At 38.0% G+C, this 23,572-nt stretch overlaps 1 protein-coding gene across 1 annotated transcript in view; it reads right to left on the reverse strand.

The window, feature by feature from the left end:
• Nucleotides 1-3,426: 3,426 nt before the first annotated feature.
• The window catches only part of LOC114466157 (protein FAM19A2), a 129,475-nt gene continuing 109,329 nt past the window's right edge, over nt 3,427-23,572 (reverse strand). Inside the window, exons 4-6 of the mRNA XM_028451688.1 lie at nt 16,281-16,405; nt 15,628-15,693; nt 3,427-3,569 (exon numbers count right to left, since the gene is read on the reverse strand). Of these exons, the coding sequence (XP_028307489.1) occupies nt 15,664-15,693; nt 16,281-16,405 (155 nt within the window). The 3' untranslated portion in view covers nt 3,427-3,569; nt 15,628-15,663. The remainder of the gene's footprint in view (nt 3,570-15,627; nt 15,694-16,280; nt 16,406-23,572) is intronic.

The following is a 23,572-nucleotide window of genomic DNA, read 5'->3' on the forward strand; positions in this document are numbered from 1 at the left end:
AGAAAAAAACTTGACAGAAAAATGATCTGCTTGTGAGTGGTGGGGTTAACAGGGCAGATATAATCTTTTAACAGCATATTACCAGCCGATGACTTTCTAAACCTGAATAAAGAAGTCAAAAGTGAAAGAAAGTGAGATTGGAAATTCAAGACAAGTAAGGCTACAAAAGCAGCTCTGATGGTCCCTGAACAACCTTCAACAGGGAGCATAATGGAGGAAAATAGTTCCCAAATGGAAAAAAGTTTAAAGCTGTTATTCAGTTTAGAGGTTAGAGATTTAATGAAATAAGACCTTCGTCAATGCCTTTACAAGAAACTTTAATTAATCCTATATTTGTCTCATTCAATTGCATTGGTTGAGTTAGTTGGAGTTCCTCAGTTCAGCCTGTGATTAAAACAGAACAGTAAAACATTAAAGGGGACATATCATGCTAAATCCACTTTTTAAATGCATTTTGTTGTATATTTAGAGTGTTTAGAAGTACAGAAAAAATCAAGTTAGTCTCTTCAGGTGCTCCGTAGATATCTTTATAATCTGTTTTGGTCATATTTTTCAATCTGATTCGATTTTTCTATTCTCTATTAAGTTTTTTGAACTATTACGTCACAGTATTTGCAGCGGAACTGCCAATTAAGACATCGACTCCAGGCCCAACACTTCGAGCAATCCGCCATTTTTATTTCTCGCTTTTATTTTGTAGTCCAAGCTCAAGGATGCCGAAGTTACGAGAGGATAAGTCAAAATGTTTGGTTGTTGGATGTAGTAACCCACACGCTTCATTACACCGTCTCCCAGCATCAGAACCTTTTCAAAGTGCCTGGTTGAGTTTTATTTTTCACAGAAATGTACCCACATCTGTGGGTAAGGTCATTTTTGTGTGCGCGCAGCACTTCAAGGATGACTGCTTCAGCAACCTCCACCAGTATAAAGAAGGATTTGCAGAAACACTTTGTCTGATTGAGGGTTCAATTCCTTCTATCTTTGGAGACGATGAACAGAGCACTTCGGTAAGCTGTAAATAACGCTAAAAAGTGTGATGATAAGACGTCCCTGTCATTGTTTTGTTAGCATTAGCAGTTGCACCGTCTTCATATGTTAGCGCTGTGTGCTCGTTTTAGATCCTTGATGATATGGCCTACGTGATTTAATTTAAGTCTAAAGTTTTCATTAGTCATTTCATTTTGCCGTTTTCGTCTTTGAAAAGACTGTATTAAAATGCATTTCGTGACGTTTGCTTGGCGCTAGCGTTAGCTTGGTGCTCGTGTTAGCTCACTTGTTAGGGTTCTGCAGGTTCATCATCTTCATTTTCATCTCGCTCCGCTGGGTCAGACTCTGGCTGGAACATGTAAGGCTGGATGGACAAGTCTTCTGTTGTTGACATTTTGTAAATAACGTGTGAATAAAAAGTTTATGGGCCGCTACATAGCCATATCTCTTCTATCAAACTACAAAAATGGCTGAGCAGGGTGGAGTTGAACCGAGTGTCACCTGAAGAAGGGGCGGGGTATGAAGTGTCTCATTTGCATTTAAAGAGACTGCACCAAAACGAGTTGCTCTCAGAAGCACATCAGAAAAGGGGTAGAAAAGGGGCCTGTGGAGCTATAATAATGAGGAATTCAGACCCAAGCATTGCAGTTCCGCTTTATATAGACCACAACTGTATGATTTATATGTAAAAAGGAAGGATTTAAAACCATGATATGTTCCCTTTAAAGGCTTGATTACTTACTATTGCGTATATTAAAACAAGCAACCGTGACTGCGCGTGCTAACAGACGTTAGAGGTAAATCAACATTTTTGAATGAATAAATTAACAAATAATAAAAGCATTTACTATGACCTTTTTTTTTCTTTAATCTTGCCATCTTTTTCTTGATATCCTCTGTTCTTTCTTTTTGTTTTCCCCAGTCTCTAACATTGTGTGTAACCGTCAGGTATTCAGACCAAATTCTCACCAAAGTTAGGGTTCTTTATTTGGGATTCTAGTGAATCAAGCCTGAAGTGTATAGAAATAATAGAAACAGATTTAGTTTACACAACCATAGTTTATTACTGATGTAATCACTTACACAGACAAAAGTGTCAGCAAATGCTACTGGAAGGTAAAGGTCAATATAAGTTTGGGAACTGCTGCCATTATTCACCTGGACATTGTATTTCAGTTAACATTGCACTAGTCATTTTAAAGTTTTGTAGCTGCAAAACAAACAAAAAAAAACTCAAAAGACTTAATAGGAAGAGCCTGGAATTGGACAGTGGCTTTCAAAGTAAAAGTAAACAATTCACTTCGCATTGACAGTGGTGGGGTTTGCTCACTTTGTCAATGTCATTTTATTTTTCAGCCAGTCTTTACAATTTTCACCATATGTCACTTTGTGCTTGTGAATTCACCCAGAAACCCAGGAGCTGATGTCTTAGTATCTTATAGAAAAGCTTTTCATCCTCACTAATAACTGCATGTCACTGCTTTCTGGTACATAAAGCAGCAGCATTTTCAAACATTATCAGATTCCAAAAACAGGTAGAATTCCAAAGGTGTCACACATGGCTCTACGAAGAATGAGGTGGAACAATGACCTGTAGTTGTACTTTGTTGTGTTACAGTCCAATTAAACAAACTTTTGTGGGCTTTTCTTCCTGGTGGTCTTCTTTAAACTCTTCTGGATATGTTAAGATTGTATTGGACTCAATCATTGTCCCTGGGAACACATTGTCCTGTACTGGCAAGTCAACGTTGACCACTTTGTATATCCAGAAGATTGTCAATGCAGCCAGAACTGTTGGCACAACTTATCTACTTCTTCATAAGTGTCAAAAACTCAAGGTGGGACATCACCTGAAGTTAAAGTAATTACATGTTAAGCAATAGCATCAAAGCAAAAACTAGTAATCTTTGTGACAGCAACTGTAATAGCAGTTCATTGTCACAGTTGTTGACAATTTTCAGTTTTAGTTGGAGTGCAAAAAAATAAAACAAGTCCACAAGTCAATGAAACACATTAACTTCATGGAACCCTCAATTAGATTATTTTCTTCAATAAATATTGTGATTAAAAGTTAGGGTAGTGGTGCAGTAGAGACCCAGCTTTAATTCCTATTGGAAGCATTTAAAGTGTCCTTCTGGCTAAATGATGCAAGGTCAGACTGTATACTACAGTCTTTGTGTTTATATAAATGTATTTTCAAAGGCTGTCACTATAATGGTCCTTTTAAAAACCACCATTGATTATTTTAGATTGTATCATCAACACAATACAATGCAAAGATATCTGCGGGAATCTTTTACTCCGGAAATCAACATTTAAACACTTTGATCCTCGACTAGCAGTGCAACATTAGAGAATAAGTCATGTCATGTCGTCCTTCAAAGACAGGTCTGATAGAACAGTTCTGTGAATGGGACGTTCTCCTCATCTTCGTGTCTGTAGGGTTTCAGAATAGTTTTTTTTTTTTTTTTTTCAAAGATTAGATGACGTTCAGAAGAAAGAATTTCTCTATTTACAGGAAAAGTCCTTTAAAATACACGATTCTCCTTCGAGGATCGGGAAATCCAGAGCTGATGGTCCACCTGGAACAGAGCCAGAATCAAGAAAAGTTAGAGGCATGAAGCTGTATCCACACCAGATAGAGTATATATTTATACATATATACAGTATCTAAATATTAAAGAGAAGTAAAAATAAAGTCTACCTTAAATACATTTAAAAAAAAAAAAAAAAAAAAAAAGACAACCCTTTTATACCTCTTGGAAATCAATAGAAATAGTGAAAAAAAAAATTCCATTATGTGAGTCACTTGTAATGAAATAAAGATCATTGACAAACAGATAGTGAGTGGGTGAGGTTTATAGCAGCAAGTAAGCTTTTCCTCCTCCAGAAAAATGGATAACATTTTAGTGATTTTCCAAAACAGCCTTAACAAAATGGGTAGACAGCTGGGCCAAAGCCAAGGCAAATCAAAGCACATGTAGAGAAAGCTAAATTTACCGAACAGGTATCACCGATACTGATACTGTCTCTTAAAAACAGATGGTCGGCTTTAATGTTGGGGGCGTCATCCACTCATATAACGTTATTAAAACTTTAATGAAACAATTAGAATAATCTGTCAGTTTTAAGCTTTGTTCATGCCTTTTCCAAATTAATGATACAATGGCACTTCTGTAAAATAACATGGTGATTTAAGGAGCTGTGTGCTTCTTCTTGTATGATGGAATCCAACAAACATTGGCCTGCTGTTAGTCAAACTGTAAGAGAAGAGAAGTTAACATAGAGCAGAGAATAGACTGATTGATTTCTAACAACCCACTAGATGTTGACTGCCAAGATTTTACATTTTGCAGGAATGTAAAATACATTTAAATTTTAAACTGATTTGTCATCTAATTATGAACATCAGAAAATCTAAAGCAAACATGGAGCTAAATCTTCACCTTTTATAGATTTTCTCACCGACTTTGCTGCTGTCCCACCCTCTGAGGACCGTCCATTCTCTTTCAGATTAAATTGCCTGTCATGAAGCCCTGTAGCTGACTGGCAGCTCCTCTGCTCCTCTAAAAGTACATTCTGGAAAAAGACTCTGAGGGAACATAACATAACAGCCTGTATAACAATGTCCACTATCGATTCCAACTGCCTGCCAGCTGTGGCAAAGGTTTGATGAACTTGGAGAGGCCACCAGAGAACTTGTAAGGCCCAGTTATCAGTGCAGAACTTTTGATAGAAAGGAAGATGGCTTTGACAGTCTTCTTAGATTAACTCACCAACAGAACATAAGACACAGCCTTGAGCAGAGCTGCTACGTGTGTCAGTCTACAGTGTTTTACATGTCTTCTTAAGTACAAAGCTGAACCAAGCAAGACCACGTACAGCCCCACGTACGCCAACACAAACTATACACCCCGAATATTTACATTTGTTGTGGCGTAAAGCATATAAATACAATTCACAGTAACCTGAGAGAAGTGCAATCAGGACCGGCTATGGCAGGCATATATGAGGGGTTTGTTAACTTTGTGTCCAACCCCAACCCAGAGATGTGGATTGCACTTAATCAGGCCTCTACCTTCACACCTGTCCAACTTGGGTGTCCCACCTGAAGACTAAGCTCCTGCTGGTATAGCTCTTAAGGTCACTGAGGCACACAGACCCCCTGACCACAATAGGGTGGCAATCCCTCAAGGGGGAAAACTGAAAAATAAAAATAAAACATCCTTCATTCAGATTTTATCAACCAACAACATAACATATATCTTAACTGGATGATTTGGATAGAGTTCACCCAGAGGGAGGGGCCGTGGGGTCCTCTGGGGTTTTAAGATGGGAGTGAATTTGAACAGTAGTGGCTGTTTCAGTCTCCCTAAATGGTGACCAATCCCCTGTTGGCTCTGTCATGGTCGCCATGGTAGCCGTGGTAACCAGTGAGTATGGTCTGGTGACAACAGGGGGTGAAATGGAGAAACGGTGGTCGGCGGGGCTTTAGGCTCAGCGGTGGGTCCTGGCCACCTCTGCTATGGCCCTGGAGTCAGCTGAAATGTGCACCTCAGACCTGGTGGTGATGGTGGGACATGGTTGGGATGTGGGGGGGGTCCTCTCTGGTGGTGATGAGACCCTGTCTCCCTCCCTCTCTCTGTCCACTCTCACCTCCTCCCCCTGCTTATTCACATCTTTTACACGAGATATGATGAGAGCTTCCACCTTCTCCAGAGTCTCATCCTGTAAACACATCCTCAGGTTGCGTCTAGCCCAGGATGAGGCTGTCTGGAAGGGGTCTCACCAGTCTGCTGTGGGCGTGCCCAGGAGGGCTTCAAACTCAGCCTCCATGGCCACCGTGTAGTGGTCTTGGAGAATGAGCATGGTGGTTTGTTCCCAGTTTTTAGCACTCCCAGTAATTAATGTTTGTATTTCATTACAGGGGCTGGCAGGTTTAATAAAGGTGGATAAATGATTAGTCAGCCTCTGATTTGTGGGAGGGGGTTTAGAGGCTAAAACATTCTTTAGATGGTGGGCCAGTTTTATTATTTTATAAATAACACACACTTGTAACCCAAAGTCTAGGTCATCAGACTTGAGTTTATCATCCCTAGTGTTGTGGGGGGTGTGTGTGTGGTGCTTGGTGCCGTGGAGCAGTGCCATGGCTGTGCATGTCCGCATAATGACGGCGTGCAGTGCGCTCATTAGAGCGATATTTCGGAGCTACAGAGTAGTCCCGCAGATCAAAAAATTGTGGCTGAAAGCCTGGCTCTCTGAAGCCATGTATAGCACGGTGGCCCTCGGTCCATGAGACTGACGCATCAGTGTGCCGCTCGCGGCTGTTATAGAAGCTGTGAGGAGCACGGCGGCGGCCCGATGGGGCCGTGGCGGTGTTTGTCGCGTTCCTGACGGTAGGAAACCACTGTCCACCCGCCCTCATATCCCCGTCCATCCATAAGAGGAGTAAAACAGCAAAAGGAAGAAAAAGCAAGAGGAAACGTGACGTATCGGTCCTTAAAAGGACCTTCTTCAGGCAGGCTTGCTTGCTAATACATGTGTAGAAACGTTCAGGAACCTGTAAGTGTAATAGATGTGTCTCTTGGGAAATCTGAGCATGGAGTGAGAATCATAATCTTTGATTTAAGGGGGCAAGATATTTATTTGAGGGGGCGCTGCCCCCTTTGGCCCCTGCGTAGAGCCGGCCCTGAGTGCAATGACCCTCATTTGCACAGCAGTGCTTAATCAATTTGGCATCTTATTCTAACGAGGTGCCTGCCCTCAGGAGCACCTCGAGTGCTTTTGTCTTCTTTTTGAATATTTTAAGGTTTAATATGTTCAGACAACTGTTTTTCAGGAAATTTAGTTTGATCTCCTGACATGTTTCAAATGTCAACTGCCAGTCTTCTTCAGAGGTGTTTGCTGGTCGCTTTTGATGTGAAAAACAGCAGTCTGAATAAATGGAACTGTAACATATTATTAAAAAGGAAGACAAAAAGAACTGCTGAAATTATTACATGGAAGTCAAGGAAACTTTTCTACTTTTTAAGTAACGTCTAGCCAGCCTTATTATCTTACCCTCTAATTAAAGTGAAACCACGAAAATGAAATATTTAAGAAGTATCTATGTGGTATCTATGAAGTAGCTCACAGTTTCAGAAAGGTTGGTGACCCCTGCTGTATACCAAAGTAAACCCCATGGTCTGAGTTTGGACCCAGCTGAGCTAAAAGAAACATTCGGGCTATTTCTTGATACCTGTGAATTTACCATAGATCACAGTAGTTGTCATGTCTGTTCTGTTTGCTTAAACAGGCAGTTTAAATTATTTCACTTAACAGAGCCGTTTCTATTCTGAGCCGTCACTGTGCTTAACGTGGCGCTAACTTGAGGATAATTTTAGAAAAAGCAGAACCGCTTCTTGTGAGAAGACATAATGTATTCGGAGATGAATCGACTATTTTTCTCAGCTCATACCGAGGAATAGCTGACAAATTTGAGTGACTCACAAAAAAAGCCTAATACACTGAAAACAGCTAGGTCTTTTCATGAGTGCTGCATTTGCGTAATTGCGAGCTGACAACTGCTAATTGGCGCGGTGTTTGTTGCCATTTAGAGGTTGAAGTAAAGTTGGCTGAAAGAATCAGCACAGCAGGTGCAGCAAGGCCCGTGTTGGTGGAATTCAGCCTAAACAGTCCTGTTAGAAAACGTGCTTTGTATACAATCAGCCCTGAGATGGACTTTCATTGTAAACTTTTACACGAGCTGCACATCATCATTGCATATGGACCCTTTTTCAGAGACTTCATAGTCAATGGCATGGAATGGTTTTTATTGAGCAGCTATCAAGAAAATATTCAACACTCTTTAAAATGCCCCACAAACACTTAATTTACTATATATTTTATAGATGTATATACTAGGTTAATAAAAGCATTGCAGGGCTTTGACAGTTGCACAAGACGACTGCCTTGAACACAATAAATGTTTACACAGTTTTACTAACCCTGTTTTTTTTTTATTTTCAACATGCAAGCATTTCAGAAAACAGACATTGCCCACAAAGATTATTGTCCATTTCCAGGCACAAATTGCATGATAAACCATACTTGAAGTCACAGTTTAAAGGGATACTCAACCTGAGACAGCTCAAATGAAAGACTATAAAACATAAACTTTACTACTAGGAATGGGAGGCGATTTAGAAGCTACATATGCAACAAAAAACTGTGATGGTGTTAGTATTCAAATAGCACATTTACATATCTCTAGGTTTATGAGGTTAAAGCATAACTAAGTAACTTTTTCACCTCAATAAATCCTTTTCGTAGTCTCTGTGAGGGGGGTGATTGGGGGGTCTTTCAACGAAAATCCAAGAACAACATACATGCCAAAAAATACACAAAATGACTCAGAAAGACATCCAAAATTAGCAGAAAAATACACAAAAGAACAACAAAAATACATAAAAACAAAATACACAAAATGAGAAAAAAAATACACAATGGGACTGTGAAATGTATTAACAAACAGCTACAGTAGTGAAAGCAACAACTCCTAAAATAAAAGTATTTTAATACAACATAAACTATAAAATCAAAATATATAGATACAGGCGATAATGTAATTTTCAATATCGCCAAAATAGAAAACTCCATATATCTTGAATCTCGATCTATTAACAAGGACATTCGTCCTTACATTCCTTTTCTAAGAAAACTGTTTATGCAATGAGCCAATACTGCAGTGAAAGAGTAAAATGGAAAACTCTGATCTTCAAACGGGAGCTTCTGTGACCAGTGGGCTATCCTAAATCCTAACATAGTTTATGGTTTGACCTAAAAACGTACTTGAAAGCTAAAAAAAAAACAGCATTTCTCAAATTCTCCTTACAATGTGAATCTGCTGCTGATTTGCCAATGGGTAAAGTTGAAATATTTAGAAAGGCTACTACAGTAGTAGCAGGAGTGGGATAGTGACTCATTTTGCTTTAGGTACAAACAGACATCATTGTAAAAAGAGCATCAGAAAGGCAAGGATTCATAATTCTGCTTTTATACTTATTCTTTCAATGGACAAATACATTTTGCTTAAAGTAGGAGGTTCAGACGTTTTTTTTACAATCATATGATTCACGTTTTGAAAACTACCATGACTGCACTTGCTGAAACAAACAAAATGTGCATTTAGGGCTCTAATAATAGTGTCTTCATTTCCTAAATCCATTTTTGCACAAAGGTCCAGTCCCATACCAAATTGCCTCAGCTGCAAACACAGACCAATAGTCCTAAAGGTGGCGCTACAGCAAGCCTCTAAATTTCAGAATTAAAAAAATTCACAACAAACCAACCATCACTCAATTTTTCAAAAACTGTAAATCTCCTCACACTATTTTTGTTCAATTGACACCAGTCTGCAGACTGTCCTAACAAACGATTCACATGAAAAACTGAGCCTACAGTGGATGAAAATGTTTAACCGTAAACTGTTTTAAACATATACATGTTTAATGTTCATAAAATATGACAAAAGTTTGGACTAACTGTAGATGATGTTTGGAAAAAATTAGAATTTTATCTCAGGAATGAATTGATTTTTGCTCTAATGAGAACAATTGGAGTCAATGCAAAAATGGCATTTTTAAACGTCATATTTTTATTTATAGAGCCAAAAAATCATTGTTGAAAACTAAAAAGGTTCAACAGCTAAAAATAACAAATATATCCGTGCTGTTGGGATGCAATATCTGCATTTTCAGATTTTGTCTTAATATCTGAATTTTTGACAGCCCTTTGAAATGTGCCTTTACACGCTAACAGCTGCTATTTTGTGTTGTCTAAAATTGTCTGGCCCCAACCAACAGCCAGGGTTGGGGTCAATTATAATTGTAATTACGTAATTGATAATTAATTACAATTATGGCGTATTTGGAATTTAAAAAAATTTCTTGGTGTTGTAATCCTAATTAAATTGTAATTGAGTTCAAATAATTGACTATGTAATTGTAATTGTCATGAAAATACATATTAAAATTGTCAATTACAATTTAATGCAAAACTGGATAACCATGTTACAGTTCTATGTACAGTTCTACACATATGTAGTGAACATTTAGTAAAACATGTTTCATATGAAGCTATACATTTTACCTTTAGATAAAAATATTAAAACCCACATTTTCATTGATTAGAAAGTCTAACAAGGTAACCAATAGATAGAAAGAAATTAGATGATAGATATTTGTTTTTAGTGTATTTCACAGTTGATTTAAGACCTGTTAACATAAGAGATGCTAACAGAAAGCTAATAAAACTTTTATTAGGTTTTTTATTTCAGGCTCAGTAATTGTGAGTAATTGTGTTAGTTGTAATTGAACTTTAGCAATTGAGAAGGTAAGTGTAATAGACTTTCTGAGGATAAAAAATCAATAGTATATGGAAAAAAATGCTGGTAACTGTAATAGTAATTGAATTGTAATTGAACATGGGTAACTGAAATATACAATTGACCCCAGCCCTGGCAGCAGGTATAATTTACACTGAATTACATTTCAATACATCATTATAGAAAGTCAATTAACTCATTCAGTGCCATTGACGTAATATTACGTTTTTTCACGGAGATTACTAAAAGACACCCTGGCAAAGGTCCCTCATCAATATCTAAGCTGTAGTGTTATGTAATGACCAACTGTGCCCTGAAGGTGGCAGCAGCGCACCTTTAGATGTGAGATTAGCCACTGATGCTACCCTTAGCTAAAGAGGAAGAAGCAGGGACGAGGGAGATTATAGCGCTATGAAGTGATATTGTGAAGTATCCAGCAGCTCACGGCATCATCGTGCAGTCGTGAGATAAAACGATTAACTAACCCGGCCAAACGGGTCATCTCTGCGTATTAGGAGGAAGAGGAAGTTACGTCTGTGTGATTGACGGGGGGAGCAGATACAAAATGCAGTAAGCAAAACATTCAAGTGTGAGCCAGATAGCAAAATAATAGGTGACATGTAGGTGGTAGCAGCTCTGCCCATCACGGGTGAAAGATCACCCGTGATGGGCAGAGCTCAGAGGGAGAGGAAAGGAGTTTACGAGACAGAAAATGGCGCTACAAGAGTTGATGCTGAAGTTCCCAGCAGCTCACAGCAGTGCATGTGTGGAACTAAGTGGACTATTGAAAGTGTGGCGATGGTGAGAAAAAACGATCAAAAAACGGGGCAAGCGGTGTGACTCAGCATGTCCGGGATGAGGAGGAATTTGCGTGTGTGGAGATTGACCCAGATAGCAAAATAATTAGAATTTTGCCATCAAAATCCCAGTCTCAGTGTTGTTTTTGTAGTTTTATAGAAGGAAACCAATGTTGAGGTGTCTCTAAAGCGAAAAAAACAAAAAATAGGTTTTTTCAGAAAAAGCCGTTTTTCTCAGCTTTTTGTCACAAACTGGCGATTTGTGTGAAACTTGCCTCTATTCAACTGCTGATTATGGAAGAACGAAATAAGCTAGAAACAAAATTCTTTTTGATGATGAAATCAGAAACTTTAATCTTTCGGAATTCAGATTGTCATAGTACAAAATATTCTGTGGGTCTTTTAAAATGAGTCAAAATGCTCAAAAAACGGCTGGCACTGAGGAGGCTAGAAATGCTGAAACCGGCTGAAAGAGTTAAAAGCATTCTTAGTGTCTCATTCTTCTGAACAAGCTCATACTGCTTATATACCCGCCCATATTGGCTGATTGCCAGCAGCTGGGTAAGACCGCTGCACTTAATTGCTCTTGATTGGCAGATAAAGCTGCAACCTCGTCACCACAGATAATGAATCAAGCTCCATATAAACCCCTATTGTCTAGCAGGAGTTTTAAAAAGAGGTGAAGTGGTCACTCTCAGTTTTTAATTTGTGTGAAGCCACAAAACATAAACCTGAAACCAGCAGCTACAACGACCAATGTGGCTTTGCATTATAAATACATTAAAATAAACTGTAAACAAAGCAGCGACTTGGCGCCACGCAGCTCAGCACACAGCGAGGTACTCAGTCTGTTTGGAGCAGCTTGTCATTAAACCGCAGGATGGAACCGTTGTTTATTTAACAGGTAACAGTTTAAACAGAGAAAAGCAGAGAAATCCTCAAACGTGACATTGATAACCCGCACAGTCTTTGGGGCCGTACACAAGAGGTATGAAGAGAATAAAAAGCCGATGTGTGAAGCAGCTCTCTGTGTACACTGCACTGCTTTTTATTAGGCCGTTTGTTTTCTTCCAATAACTTTATATTTTTCTATTCCCACTGCTCCAGGCTCACAGTTCAGAGTGAGCAGGAAAAACCTTGGATTATTATGCAAGAGATGATTCTGTTTCCAAGATATTAACCAGTATAAACAAAAACCATTCATCCTTAGTTTATACACTGCATGTCAGTCTATCCTCCACCGTCTTGGATGCAGGTGGAGGATAGGCTGGCATGCAGTCTTATTTTGTTTTTCAGAAATATCTATATTTCAGGTTAACCTGTTTTTGCAGTTTTTGCAGTTGCGACTAACTAATGATTGACATATGATGCTAGACCAGCCCTATAGGCAATCGCTCGACTCTGCCTATGTTAATGCACTGAAAAAAAAATGGTGATGTATAGAATGGTCGCCAGAGGTGAAAGTAATTGATTACAAGTACTCACGTTACTGTAATTGAGTAGCTTTTATGGGTACTTGCACTTAAAGGGGCAGTATTATGAAAAAATTACATTATAATGATATACATCCCTTTAGCCTCATTCAGAGGGTCAAAGTTGAAAAAGTTCTGTTTCCTCCCTCCCTTGTTATTCCACATTTTGTAAGAAGTCAGCTTCAAACGGGCGAGTTGGATTGTTCTCGTGTTGTGATGTCACATCGCGGAACCTCCTCCTTCTGACAATCCTGGCTCCTCCTACCCTATATAAGAATGTGAGCTCCTCCCTCTCAAACGACCTCAAAGCTAAAACAAACACTGTGATTTAATATAGAATATACGTTATACTTTATTACATATATGTAAAGCTACAAAAAGGAAATGTGTTCTCAGCATTTAATTCCTCCCTGAGGAGCAGTGAGCAGCCATGGTAGCAGTTCCATTTTTAGTAGCCGTTATATCGCCTCGTATCGCCTTTGACATGATCTGACGTGTTTGTGACCCAATGCAACGCAGCAGTTGGACAAAACAGTAGACAATCGACTTAAATGGATTAGTTCTGTGGTCAGAATATGTGCGGATAACAAAAAAGTAGCAACTCTGGTGAGTGTTTGAAACATCTGAAACAGCTGACTGACTCCGTTGCTGCTGTGATAAACACACAACTAGAAGCAGCGTTTTTGTCGGACTCACAATTACAATAACCGCTTATATAGCCATATGTTTTACTGTAATGTGCAGTTTTTAGGCTGAAAAAAATAACAGCAGTGTGTGGATAGCAAAAGAAAATTGCGATGGTGATCACCCTCTCAGAGCGAGGCATGAAGTCTGCGTCTACAGACACCCATGCATATGCATGAAGGCCGCAAAACAGCCTGTTTTTAGAAGCGTCATTAAAGTGACTTTTCAGAGGGCTAAAACTCCAGAAAACAGGCAAGTTTGGCAAATAATACTATAATAATATGTGTCTTTTGGCGCTTGCACTGGGACCTGCCTTTTTCCCTCTCCTTTTTCCTCATGTTTTTCCACTTCTCATCTAAAACACGGGGCGCTGCCTTAATGGCTTGCGACCCACAGTACTTCCGCTCCTGCACTCCCATGTTATATGTGATTGTCTTTTCATGTTTCTTGGATGGGATGTAACTGAAACTGAATTTCCCCTCTGGGATGAATGAAGTATTCTGAATCTGAATCTGAAATGGAGATTGGTGAAAAATAGCAAAATACTGGACCTTTAAGTATGTTTTAAAATAATTTGTTACATTTCTACACCCAACTGTTTCTGAGTAAATTTAGCTTAAAAATTGGTACCCTAAACCACAGTACTGTACTGATTTCAGGCCAGCAGTTTATGAAGGTACATTGAACATAACCATATGTTCTTAATCGTGCCATTTCTGATCGACTCCTAGCCACTTTCTATGGTTCAGGTCGGGGTTTCTACTCATTATGTTGTTATCCACATGGCACATTTGGCATGGCATTGTTTTAGAGTGTATAAACTCTAGCTATACTTAGAATTAAATTAATTGGTGTTATTTTATTTTTTTTAAAAATAATTGTACAATTTGACAAACCTTTTATTTGATACAGAAGCCTTAGTGGAAAATAAATGAAGTTCCAATTTTGCCAGCTATCGTCTCTTCCTTTATAAGTTTATTCATGAGATGTTCCTGTATGCAAGGAAACCATGGCAAGATGTATTACCAAAAAAAAAATGTGGGGGTGAAAGTAACTAGTAACTTTTGCTTTGAGTATTATTAAATAAAGCTACTTTTTATTTATACTTGAGTATTTTATGTATGACTTACTTGTAGTCTTGTAATACTTGTACTTCAGTACAATTTCACTCAAGTAACAGTATTTCTACTTGATATTTCAGTACTTTTTACACCTCTGGCAGTCGCATACTGGAATCCCCTCCCCCACAACAATTGCAATTGCTAAAACACTATGCTTTAAAAATAAACTCAAAAAGGCTGTAATTGGAAAGGAAATTATGATGGATCTCATAAAAGCCAGTAAATAGATGTATTACAATGGATGCAGATCTGATGGTAGTACAAAGTGCCGTTAAGATGTTAGGTGTTCTTTTGTTTTAGTTGCTGATGTAGAAATATTTCAATTATTTTGATTTTGTAAAGAGTATTGTTTCACATTTGTGGGGACCTCAGAAAGAATAGCCTCACCTGGGTAAAGGCAATTGGGGATCCTATTGTTTTAATAAACAATACACCGTAAGTGCAATGTAAAAGATAAATGGCCATATGGCTATTTAACAATTACTTCATTTTTACTTAAACTTTCAACTTGTAACGTGTGCTTTCTGCCCTCTACAATATCTATTTTCAACACCATCCACAGAGTGGCGCTGTTTTGCTAATTCACAGCATGGTTATTCTTAGTGGTGACGCAATACACTGAATTGTATGTTGATGTACTCATTTAATCCGATATTTTTGGAAAGGATAAAAAGAGAGGAAAGTTGGAAAAAAATAAGCATGCTGTAGTCCTATAACAAGCAAACTGTCTGCATTTTAAGATTTTAATTCATATACACAACTTTTACTTTAAACTGTAATCCTTCACAGAATCTTTTTAATTATCGCAATTTAAAATGGTGAAATTGTGATATGATATTGCAATATCATATCTGGGTTATAGCTCGTGTTGGGATTATACATAATGTATTGTGACCTCTTTTCTATTCATACCTCAAACAAAAAGCTCGTATTAATTTGTTGCCATACAAGGAATTGTTTTGCACACCCAAAACATCAACATTTGCTGAGATAATTATCAGATTACTCCAACTCTTACTAACTGTTCTGTTATTGAAAAATAACTCTATTTCTGTTGTAAAGGAAACGAACATGGATCTCATTATCATTTCAATAAAAAATCCTATTGTTGGTAATCCTTCTTCTATTAAACATATCCAGGACTTTTATTCATCCTAAACATAAAATGCAACCCCAGTGAACAAAGACCATAAGATTATTACCTCCAACAGCCGGACTCCTCTGTGAATCATCTGATGTTACCAAAGCTGGTCCCTGTCAGCAGAAATCTGTTCAAACATCAACAGTGAAAAAACAAAAACGATTCAAGATTAGTCTTTTGTTCTTCAAAAATCATCCCAACATCTGATAATTATCTGACTCTATGTGCCAGATGCTTACGCTTCTTTCACAACCACTAAAAGATGATATATAGACATATAAATCCCATTTTGAGGGCCCGACAAAGCATTGAATCGATAGCTTCAGGCTCCAGGCTACCGGCTCCAGGCAGGTGTGGTGCAGCCTGTTTTAATAATTAAACACATGGAGGGAGGCAGAAGTGAAGCCTATTGGTCGTCATAACACAGTGAAGGATACGGGCGTCATGTTACAATGTTAAAAGCAGGTAATTGGAGTGAGTAATTGGCAGTTTGGGTGCTCAAAGTGGCCTGAAAGTGCTAAGGAGACATGGCAGCCTATTGATTAAAGGCCCCAAGGGGCTCCAAGAACTGACTGCAAACATCAGTTTTGGGGTAAAGGCGAAGCAGACGACCGTAACAGAAGCCACAGCCTGTTGACCTTCACAAGTTCTGAAATGTGTCAGATTCAACAGGTTCAAAAGCAGCACCAGAAAAAAGAGGTTCTTTAGACTTACTTTAGTTGTTTTGATCTTGTTCCCTGTCGCGCAGCTCCAACCCTTCAGATCAGGAAGAACCTTGCATTCCTCTCCATCAAGGCACGGATGCATTTGACACCACCACTTCTGCTCCACTATAGAGGCTAAAACAAAGAGCCAAAAGGTCAAACAGGGAAATTTGATGTTTTGATGGGTTGAAGTGGTCCCTCCTGGAGCTTTGCTGTGAGATGATGGCTGTGCACTAATGTTCTGTATGCAATACACTAGCAAAACAGGAAATACAATATGTATTAATTTATTCATATACATATACATGTGAGTATGTCTCCTTTTGGTATTAGTTTTTCCATGAGAGCTAAAGGTCTTTGTGCTTGTCCATTTTCTCCTATAGCTGCTTAAAACACATCAACATTAATATTGCCCTGGGAAAATATTACACATTTAAACAAATATGTCTAAGCTCACCCATAATCACGAGCAAAATCTTGTTCCACGTGTGATGGTGAGACTAGTGATCATGTTATCCTGTGATTGAAAATGAACGCACAGCTTCACAAGTGAGTTTTTAACGTGTTGTGAGGAACAAGCAGTTCACAATATTATGACTGTATTTACATCCTAAAAGGCACTGGTACAAAGACAGGTTTAGCTGTTGGTGAACTGGTCATATTAGCTGGTGAAACGTCACAACAATAGCAAGCATTTCCTCTCGTTAAACAGGAAGCTAAGGTAGGATGACATGTCCTCTTTTCACATCTTGTCCAGGCTGTTCAGGGATATTCGACAACTTACTGAAATTGTCCAGGTTTCATAGGGACCCTGAACGCGTCTCGGGGACCACCAAGGACCGTGAAAGCAAAGGCCATAACTCTGCTAATATTTGCTCTATCTGAGAAATTCCACCAGTTTCTGAGAGCTAAGGAGTTGGTCTTTACAGCCAATCTGGTGTGTTTATGGTGAATTTACTCACATATGACACAATTATTGAAGAATCTGTCGAGATTGGTGAGTCCGAGAGAAAGAGAGAGCGTTTAAAAGAGAATAAATAATTGTTTTAATTGAAAAGGTTACTTAATGATTATGTACTGTTCTGTAAACCTTGTATTTTTGTTATTGTTTTAATTTCTTGGGGGAAATGTTTCTAATCGTTTCAATGTTTGAGAGATTTCAAGAAGGCATATGTGAGATTTTTGAATAAAGGTTATAAAGACAGAAATGAATTTTAGAAACCTTATGGACATTAACAACCCATTTATTATGATATTGTATTTTTCCATTACAAGGTAGATTTTAAAAAAATAAATAAAGAAAACGTTGAGTACTTTGAGTATGCCGAGGAAATCAAAATATGGTCACCCTAAGCTAAGGGTGTAGCAGTGGGGCTCACGCTGCTCTCCTAATCTTGCATGATTTCAGTGTTACCATCCCGTTTATGTAAATCATCTAAAGCATATAAAATGTAAAGTGAATAACAGTGGTTCACTCTATTAACCCTATTTAGCATGTTTGATATGATTTTGGAAAGTTTAGGCCTTGGAACATTGCCCACTATTTCATCAATGAGCATGAAAAGCAGCGCTGACTAAATAAATGTACATATTTTATTCAAATTGATAGGAATATTTATAAAAGCCAGTTCATTATTTCTTGCATATTTTTCATGTGAGTCTTTGTTTTTATTATATGTGCATCCTGTGGCTACACGGCCTCTTTATAAATACCACGTATCAGTCACTTCATCAAAGCTTCGCCTCATCAAACCTTGTCACCCTCTGACAGCTGTTTCAGGTAAGTGATGCAGGATTTTCTCTATGATTGTTAACGCTCATCTATTTTGAGTTTTTCAAAACACAAGTCCTGGAACTGTTGTGACACAAGACAGTGTGTAAAGGATTAGAAGCAGAGACAAATGTGATGACAATCATGTGAAGGTGTAAATTGTCTCTAATTCCTCCACGCCGATGCATTAAGCTTCTGCTATCATAGCTGTAAAGGGTATCATTTGGTTTTTTTAGCGTATTATAAAAGTCGTTATCCACATTTCACAGCCCCCTCCACAAGCATTAGTGTTCTCTGTCTAATGAAGAGGATGGTTATTATAATCCACACATAACACCAGAGCCACACTCCAGCAAATTGCACCAAATGATGCCTTTATGACAAGAGGGAATCAATTTGTATTACACAGCCTCGGCTGTTGTGGTGGCTGGGTGTAAAAAGTGCATCAGGTCAACTGCGAACAGATGGAGGTTGTGTAGCAGCTGCTATTAAAAAGCCACAAAGGTTTCTTGTGAAATGAAATGAGTGTATTGATGACCAAACGCACACACACACACACACACACACACACACACACACACGCACTAAGCGAAGATCACAATGCAATCCACTTAACAGTTAATGACGCTTTAAAAAAGAAGCTCAGTTTGAAAACATCTGGGAGTACATGTATGTCTTTGGTTTAACCTCCAGTTCATATTCACAAATGTTCAGGTAGAACTTTTCAAAAGTGAGAGGTTTTCCAAAGAAAAGTTATTTATGGCATACAGTATGTAAAACTCCTAACTTTCAAGTAGTTAAAAGTTCATTTTTTCAACCAAAAGTCTGTAAAAATAGTGAAATCCTAGCTTTGATAGCTAGCTTTCCTTATCGGGAAAACAAATATTCTCAGCTTTCTCATGAACATAAAACCTTGTGTTACAATGCAGACTGATAGAAAAGGCCTAGAAGAAAGCAGGAACCAAGCAAGCAACATGTTTTTAGGTTAACCTGCAGGTCCATTTTGCTCTGGCTAAACTAGCCAAAGCTAAGAATAGCATTTAGGGCCTATACTACAAAGCTGCATTTCCTCTTATTACGCTCACTTCCAGGATTTCATTCGTGTGTGCTGTCCTACAATGGTGGATAACTTCTTACGAAGCGAAATCACCATGGTAACTTAGGCTGAACATCTAACCTGGTTGGGACCAGGTTTTGTTCTGGCTAGGATCTGAGCCAGTACTTAAGTCCCGCCTCCTGACCAATCAGCTCTCTTAAAAAAGGACTTGTCCAATAAATGGTAAAACATTCTCTGAACATGTTGCTGTGTGAATCTGATGTGACGCTGATAGGAGAGAGAGAATATTTGATAGAATCTTTTCATCTACCCGATGACATCCTATTGGAAATATAGATTTATATCTGATGGACTGAACTACGCTAGTCAGCTGATAAATGAATTAATTTATTCATTCATTTGTTGAAGTATTCTGTGGTGACGCAGAGAGCCTCAGTCCTGTAAGGTAATATAAAATACAAATATTGTCCACTAGGGGTGTTGAAAAAAATTCATTCGGTGATATATCGCGATATTACGTTGCACAATATAAAAATTTGGTTGGTTTAAAAGCTTGGTTGGTTTTTTTATTTTAAGTTGTTGGCACATGGCACGTTAAAGCCAATGTTTTCAGTGTAAAATATGCCACTCAATTATATTTCATACATAATGTTCTCATGAAGGTGTACACATTTACAGATGTTTCTTAAGTCATATATAGAAAAAAATAAATCACAATAATCGCCCACTTTAATATCGGGATATATCGTGACCAATGCATCGGGATATGAATCGTATCGCCAGATGCCAGGCAATACACACCCCTATTGTCCACCTCATGATGTAATCTGAGCTTTATGAACGCAGCATCAGAGCCACAGTCAAGGTCAAAGTAAAAGTGAAACTGATCAGAGCGCTGTCCATTTATTCTCCCATGAATTAATACTGCTATAATCTCACTAATTTCTACATTAACAAATTAAGCAACAGTGTTGTTTTTGGTATGAATTATATGAATATTTTTAAAGAATTATTCCTCAACTGTGATGTAAATTGCTCTCCACAGTTTCTCCGTGATTGTGATTGGTCTGACGCTGTAATCTCCACCCCTCTCACAAGAGCGTGCACGTAGCCAGGCTGAAATAAACACGCTTAACTTAGCGAGTTGATATCGTGATTCGTAGGACAGCTTCTCTCTGACACGGAATGTTTGGATAGGTGAAGCCTGCTAACGGAGATAAATCCAGGCTTCACTAGCTTTGTAGTACAGGCCCTTAATGACATTTTTTAGCATTAACAATATTTTTCTCATGAAGACAGCATTAACAACGTTTATAGCTGTACATAAATCACAATAACTTGAGAGATGAAAACTCAACCTAAAGTGGGACATCAAGAAGGAAGAAACCCTTGTTGTTGTCAGACACACGTACTTTTGGCCCTTTATCAAAGGTGATGACCTAAATGTAACAGGATTTACAGCGACCACCTACTACGAGTTGTAGTGGGTGTTTTGTTGCCACTAAAGCCAGTGTCTGATGGTGGCTCATCCAAAGCGACCAGAATCCCCATTTAGTCAGGTCACGGATTGTGTCACAACACCTCATATGACATATGGTTTAATTACCTCCTGGCTGCTATAGAATTACTTTTTTAAAAAAAATAAGAGCAACATTTATGGCGTATTCCATGACCTAAGGTCTATCTTTGGTGAAAATGTTGATAAAAACCAACCCATTTAGTAACTTTGACGTAATCACACTGACTAATGATTTGCCCACTGGGGAAATGTTGTCTAAACTCAACTAAACTAAACTGAAAACACAAATAAGCAACAATTAAAGTATTAGATCTTTGGCGGAGGTAATAAAATGGCATAACCTTTAGTATATAATATTTTGATGGAGCTTGCAATTTAAATTCAATACAGGCACATTTTAAACAACTAGGAAACATGAGTTGGATTTCTTATATTATGACTAGGGGTCTTTTTTTTTTGGAAATGTAATCAATATTTTTGTGTATTTGTGCAATATTTCAGTGGTGGTTACAATGCTTTCATTGTGTTCAGATCAGTGGTAAATTCTTTTTCTTCTTATTTTTGTTCATTGTCAGTAACTTGCTTTATCCTTAATGTTCTCACTTAGTGTTACAATGCAGTCATTATGTTGTCATGGTTACTTTGAGACTTCCACACAGTAGTTTCAGTGAAAAGAAACTTGTTGCACTTTATTTTATGATGGCAGTGTGTAACACTGCTATTTCTTTTTTTTCCGTGAAAATATGCAAAAACACTAATAATAAATAGGATGTTTTGAAGCAAATAGTTTTGACTCAATTTGTCCTCTGAATGATTAATTTCTTCTGAGGAACATATACAGCAACTTGATTTTTCATCTCTACGTTTAATTGGGTAGAATATCACGATATATCGTATCGTGACCCACGTATCGCGATACGTATCATATTGCAACATCCTTGCCAATACTCACCCCTAATTATGACTTACTATTACTGTTATCTCTAACCAATGGATATACTGCTTTAACTCAAATGTTCTCCTTCTAGAGGTAAGTAATGTCAGTTTGATCTTCACTATTTGCATATTTCCTGTTGTTACTGTTTATTACAGTCTTTTATTACGCTGTTTCTATTTATCTGCTGCTGATACTTTGTACTTTGTGGGACTAATGAAGGTTATCTTTATCGTGATTGGGTGGCTAGTGTTGTAGAATCCTGTTTCTTGTTGTTTGCCGTTTTTCATAATGTTCCCTATAAGAAAAATATATAAGCTTTCTTTGTCAGGTTTTCTTTGGTAGTAGCCAGTGTTGGGAATTACCAAGGAAAGTAACTATTTCAGTTACTGTTAAAAAAAGTTGCTATATGTCAAAGAATTCAGATTTTTTAGATGCGTGTGTCGTTGTGAGGTGCTTCATTAAATTTGAGTTGCTTACAACTGATGTCGACAAAGTCTTCACTCCTGGATATAATGAACACTGGATATAATGAACACATACACGTTCTTGCCTTTGACCACAATTAATTTAAAGTAGTGTTTATATCACCACATATAAATGACAATTTTCATCAGACTGCTCCACGCTCGCCATCTCTGTAGTGTCTTAGCCAATCATAATCGCTCACCTTGTTTTAAACCCGCCTCCTCACTACAGCTGCGTATGAAGCCAGGGGTGCTTTTGGAGTTTATTCAATCAATGCATAACGCACTGCATTTAACGTTCAGTTATGTGAACAGCGTTGTAACGGTGTAAAAAGTAATTAGCTAGATTAACCTGAAACGCCATTACCTACCGCCGTTATTTTAAACGCTGTTATTTCAAACACTGGTAGTAGCTAATACATTTTTACTTAGAAGCTTTGAATCAACTTTTGTGTGTTTTTAACAAAAGTCACTGTAAAATAACAAGAATGTTCACCGGCACATTAGCATTAGTAAAGTCTTATTTCAGTAAGTTTTGCTTGTGTTTTCTCGAACCACATTACGCATTCAAATCGATTCAGATTTGTGAAAATGTCTTGGAGGTTCATTTATCTTCATAAAAAGAGACGATTCTCTCACATTGAAAGGAGCTGAAGGTAATCCCTGGTTGTAGAAGAAAGAATAATTAAAAGGTTAAGTGCTGATCATTTTTTTCCCTGAGATAACCCACAAAGCTTTAAACTGGGGCCAGTGGCTCACAGCTCCAATTTGTAGAAAATGTCAATACTAAAATGTCAACGAATAGGTCAAACACAAGTGGCTCCAGAGTTTAGCTAAGAACCCGCTTTTTAGAAGAAAGTGAGGCAGCCACTTCAGTCGAGACAGTGCTCTGACACATGAGCATGCTAAGAGATCTGCAAGGTCATTGAAATCAGTCTGTGGAGGGCAGGGTCTCATTTAATTATCAAAGGCTTAAGAAAAACTGAATAAATCCGACTTTAGTTGGTCTTATAAGGAGAAAGTACCATGCACAGAATATATTTACGTCAGAAAACTGACAAAAAAAGGCAAGAACCTAAATAGTAATTGTCTACACATTGGGCACTTATTTCCATTTTGCAAAATATGTCAGTTGTTATTATTGATGTTTATGCTTCATGCTTGTATCAAAGGCAACATAAAGATCTGTAGGTAGAAAATAGTCTATAACACAATAAACAAATTTAAACAAGTGTATTATTTTCATTTATTACAAAAAACACCAGTCCTTGCTTTGCTACATTTACCGTATCATCAAATATTGATATCCAGCTAGTCCGTAGAACAACAAGCTGCACTTGTTATATCATCTCATATTAAACATGTGAGAGCTGACACTTGCAGATGATCTCAGCAGAACTCTTCCTGAAGATTTGCGGAAAAGAAAATCAGCAAAAAAAATCACACACACACACACACACACACGCGGACACAGAGAGACACACACACATACACACACACACGGACACAGAGAGACACACACACACACACACATGGACACAAACCTGCACACAC

The sequence above is a fragment of the Gouania willdenowi genome, chromosome 6 (genome assembly GCF_900634775.1).
Source record: "Gouania willdenowi chromosome 6, fGouWil2.1, whole genome shotgun sequence".
Lineage (NCBI taxonomy): Eukaryota > Metazoa > Chordata > Actinopteri > Blenniiformes > Gobiesocidae > Gouania > Gouania willdenowi.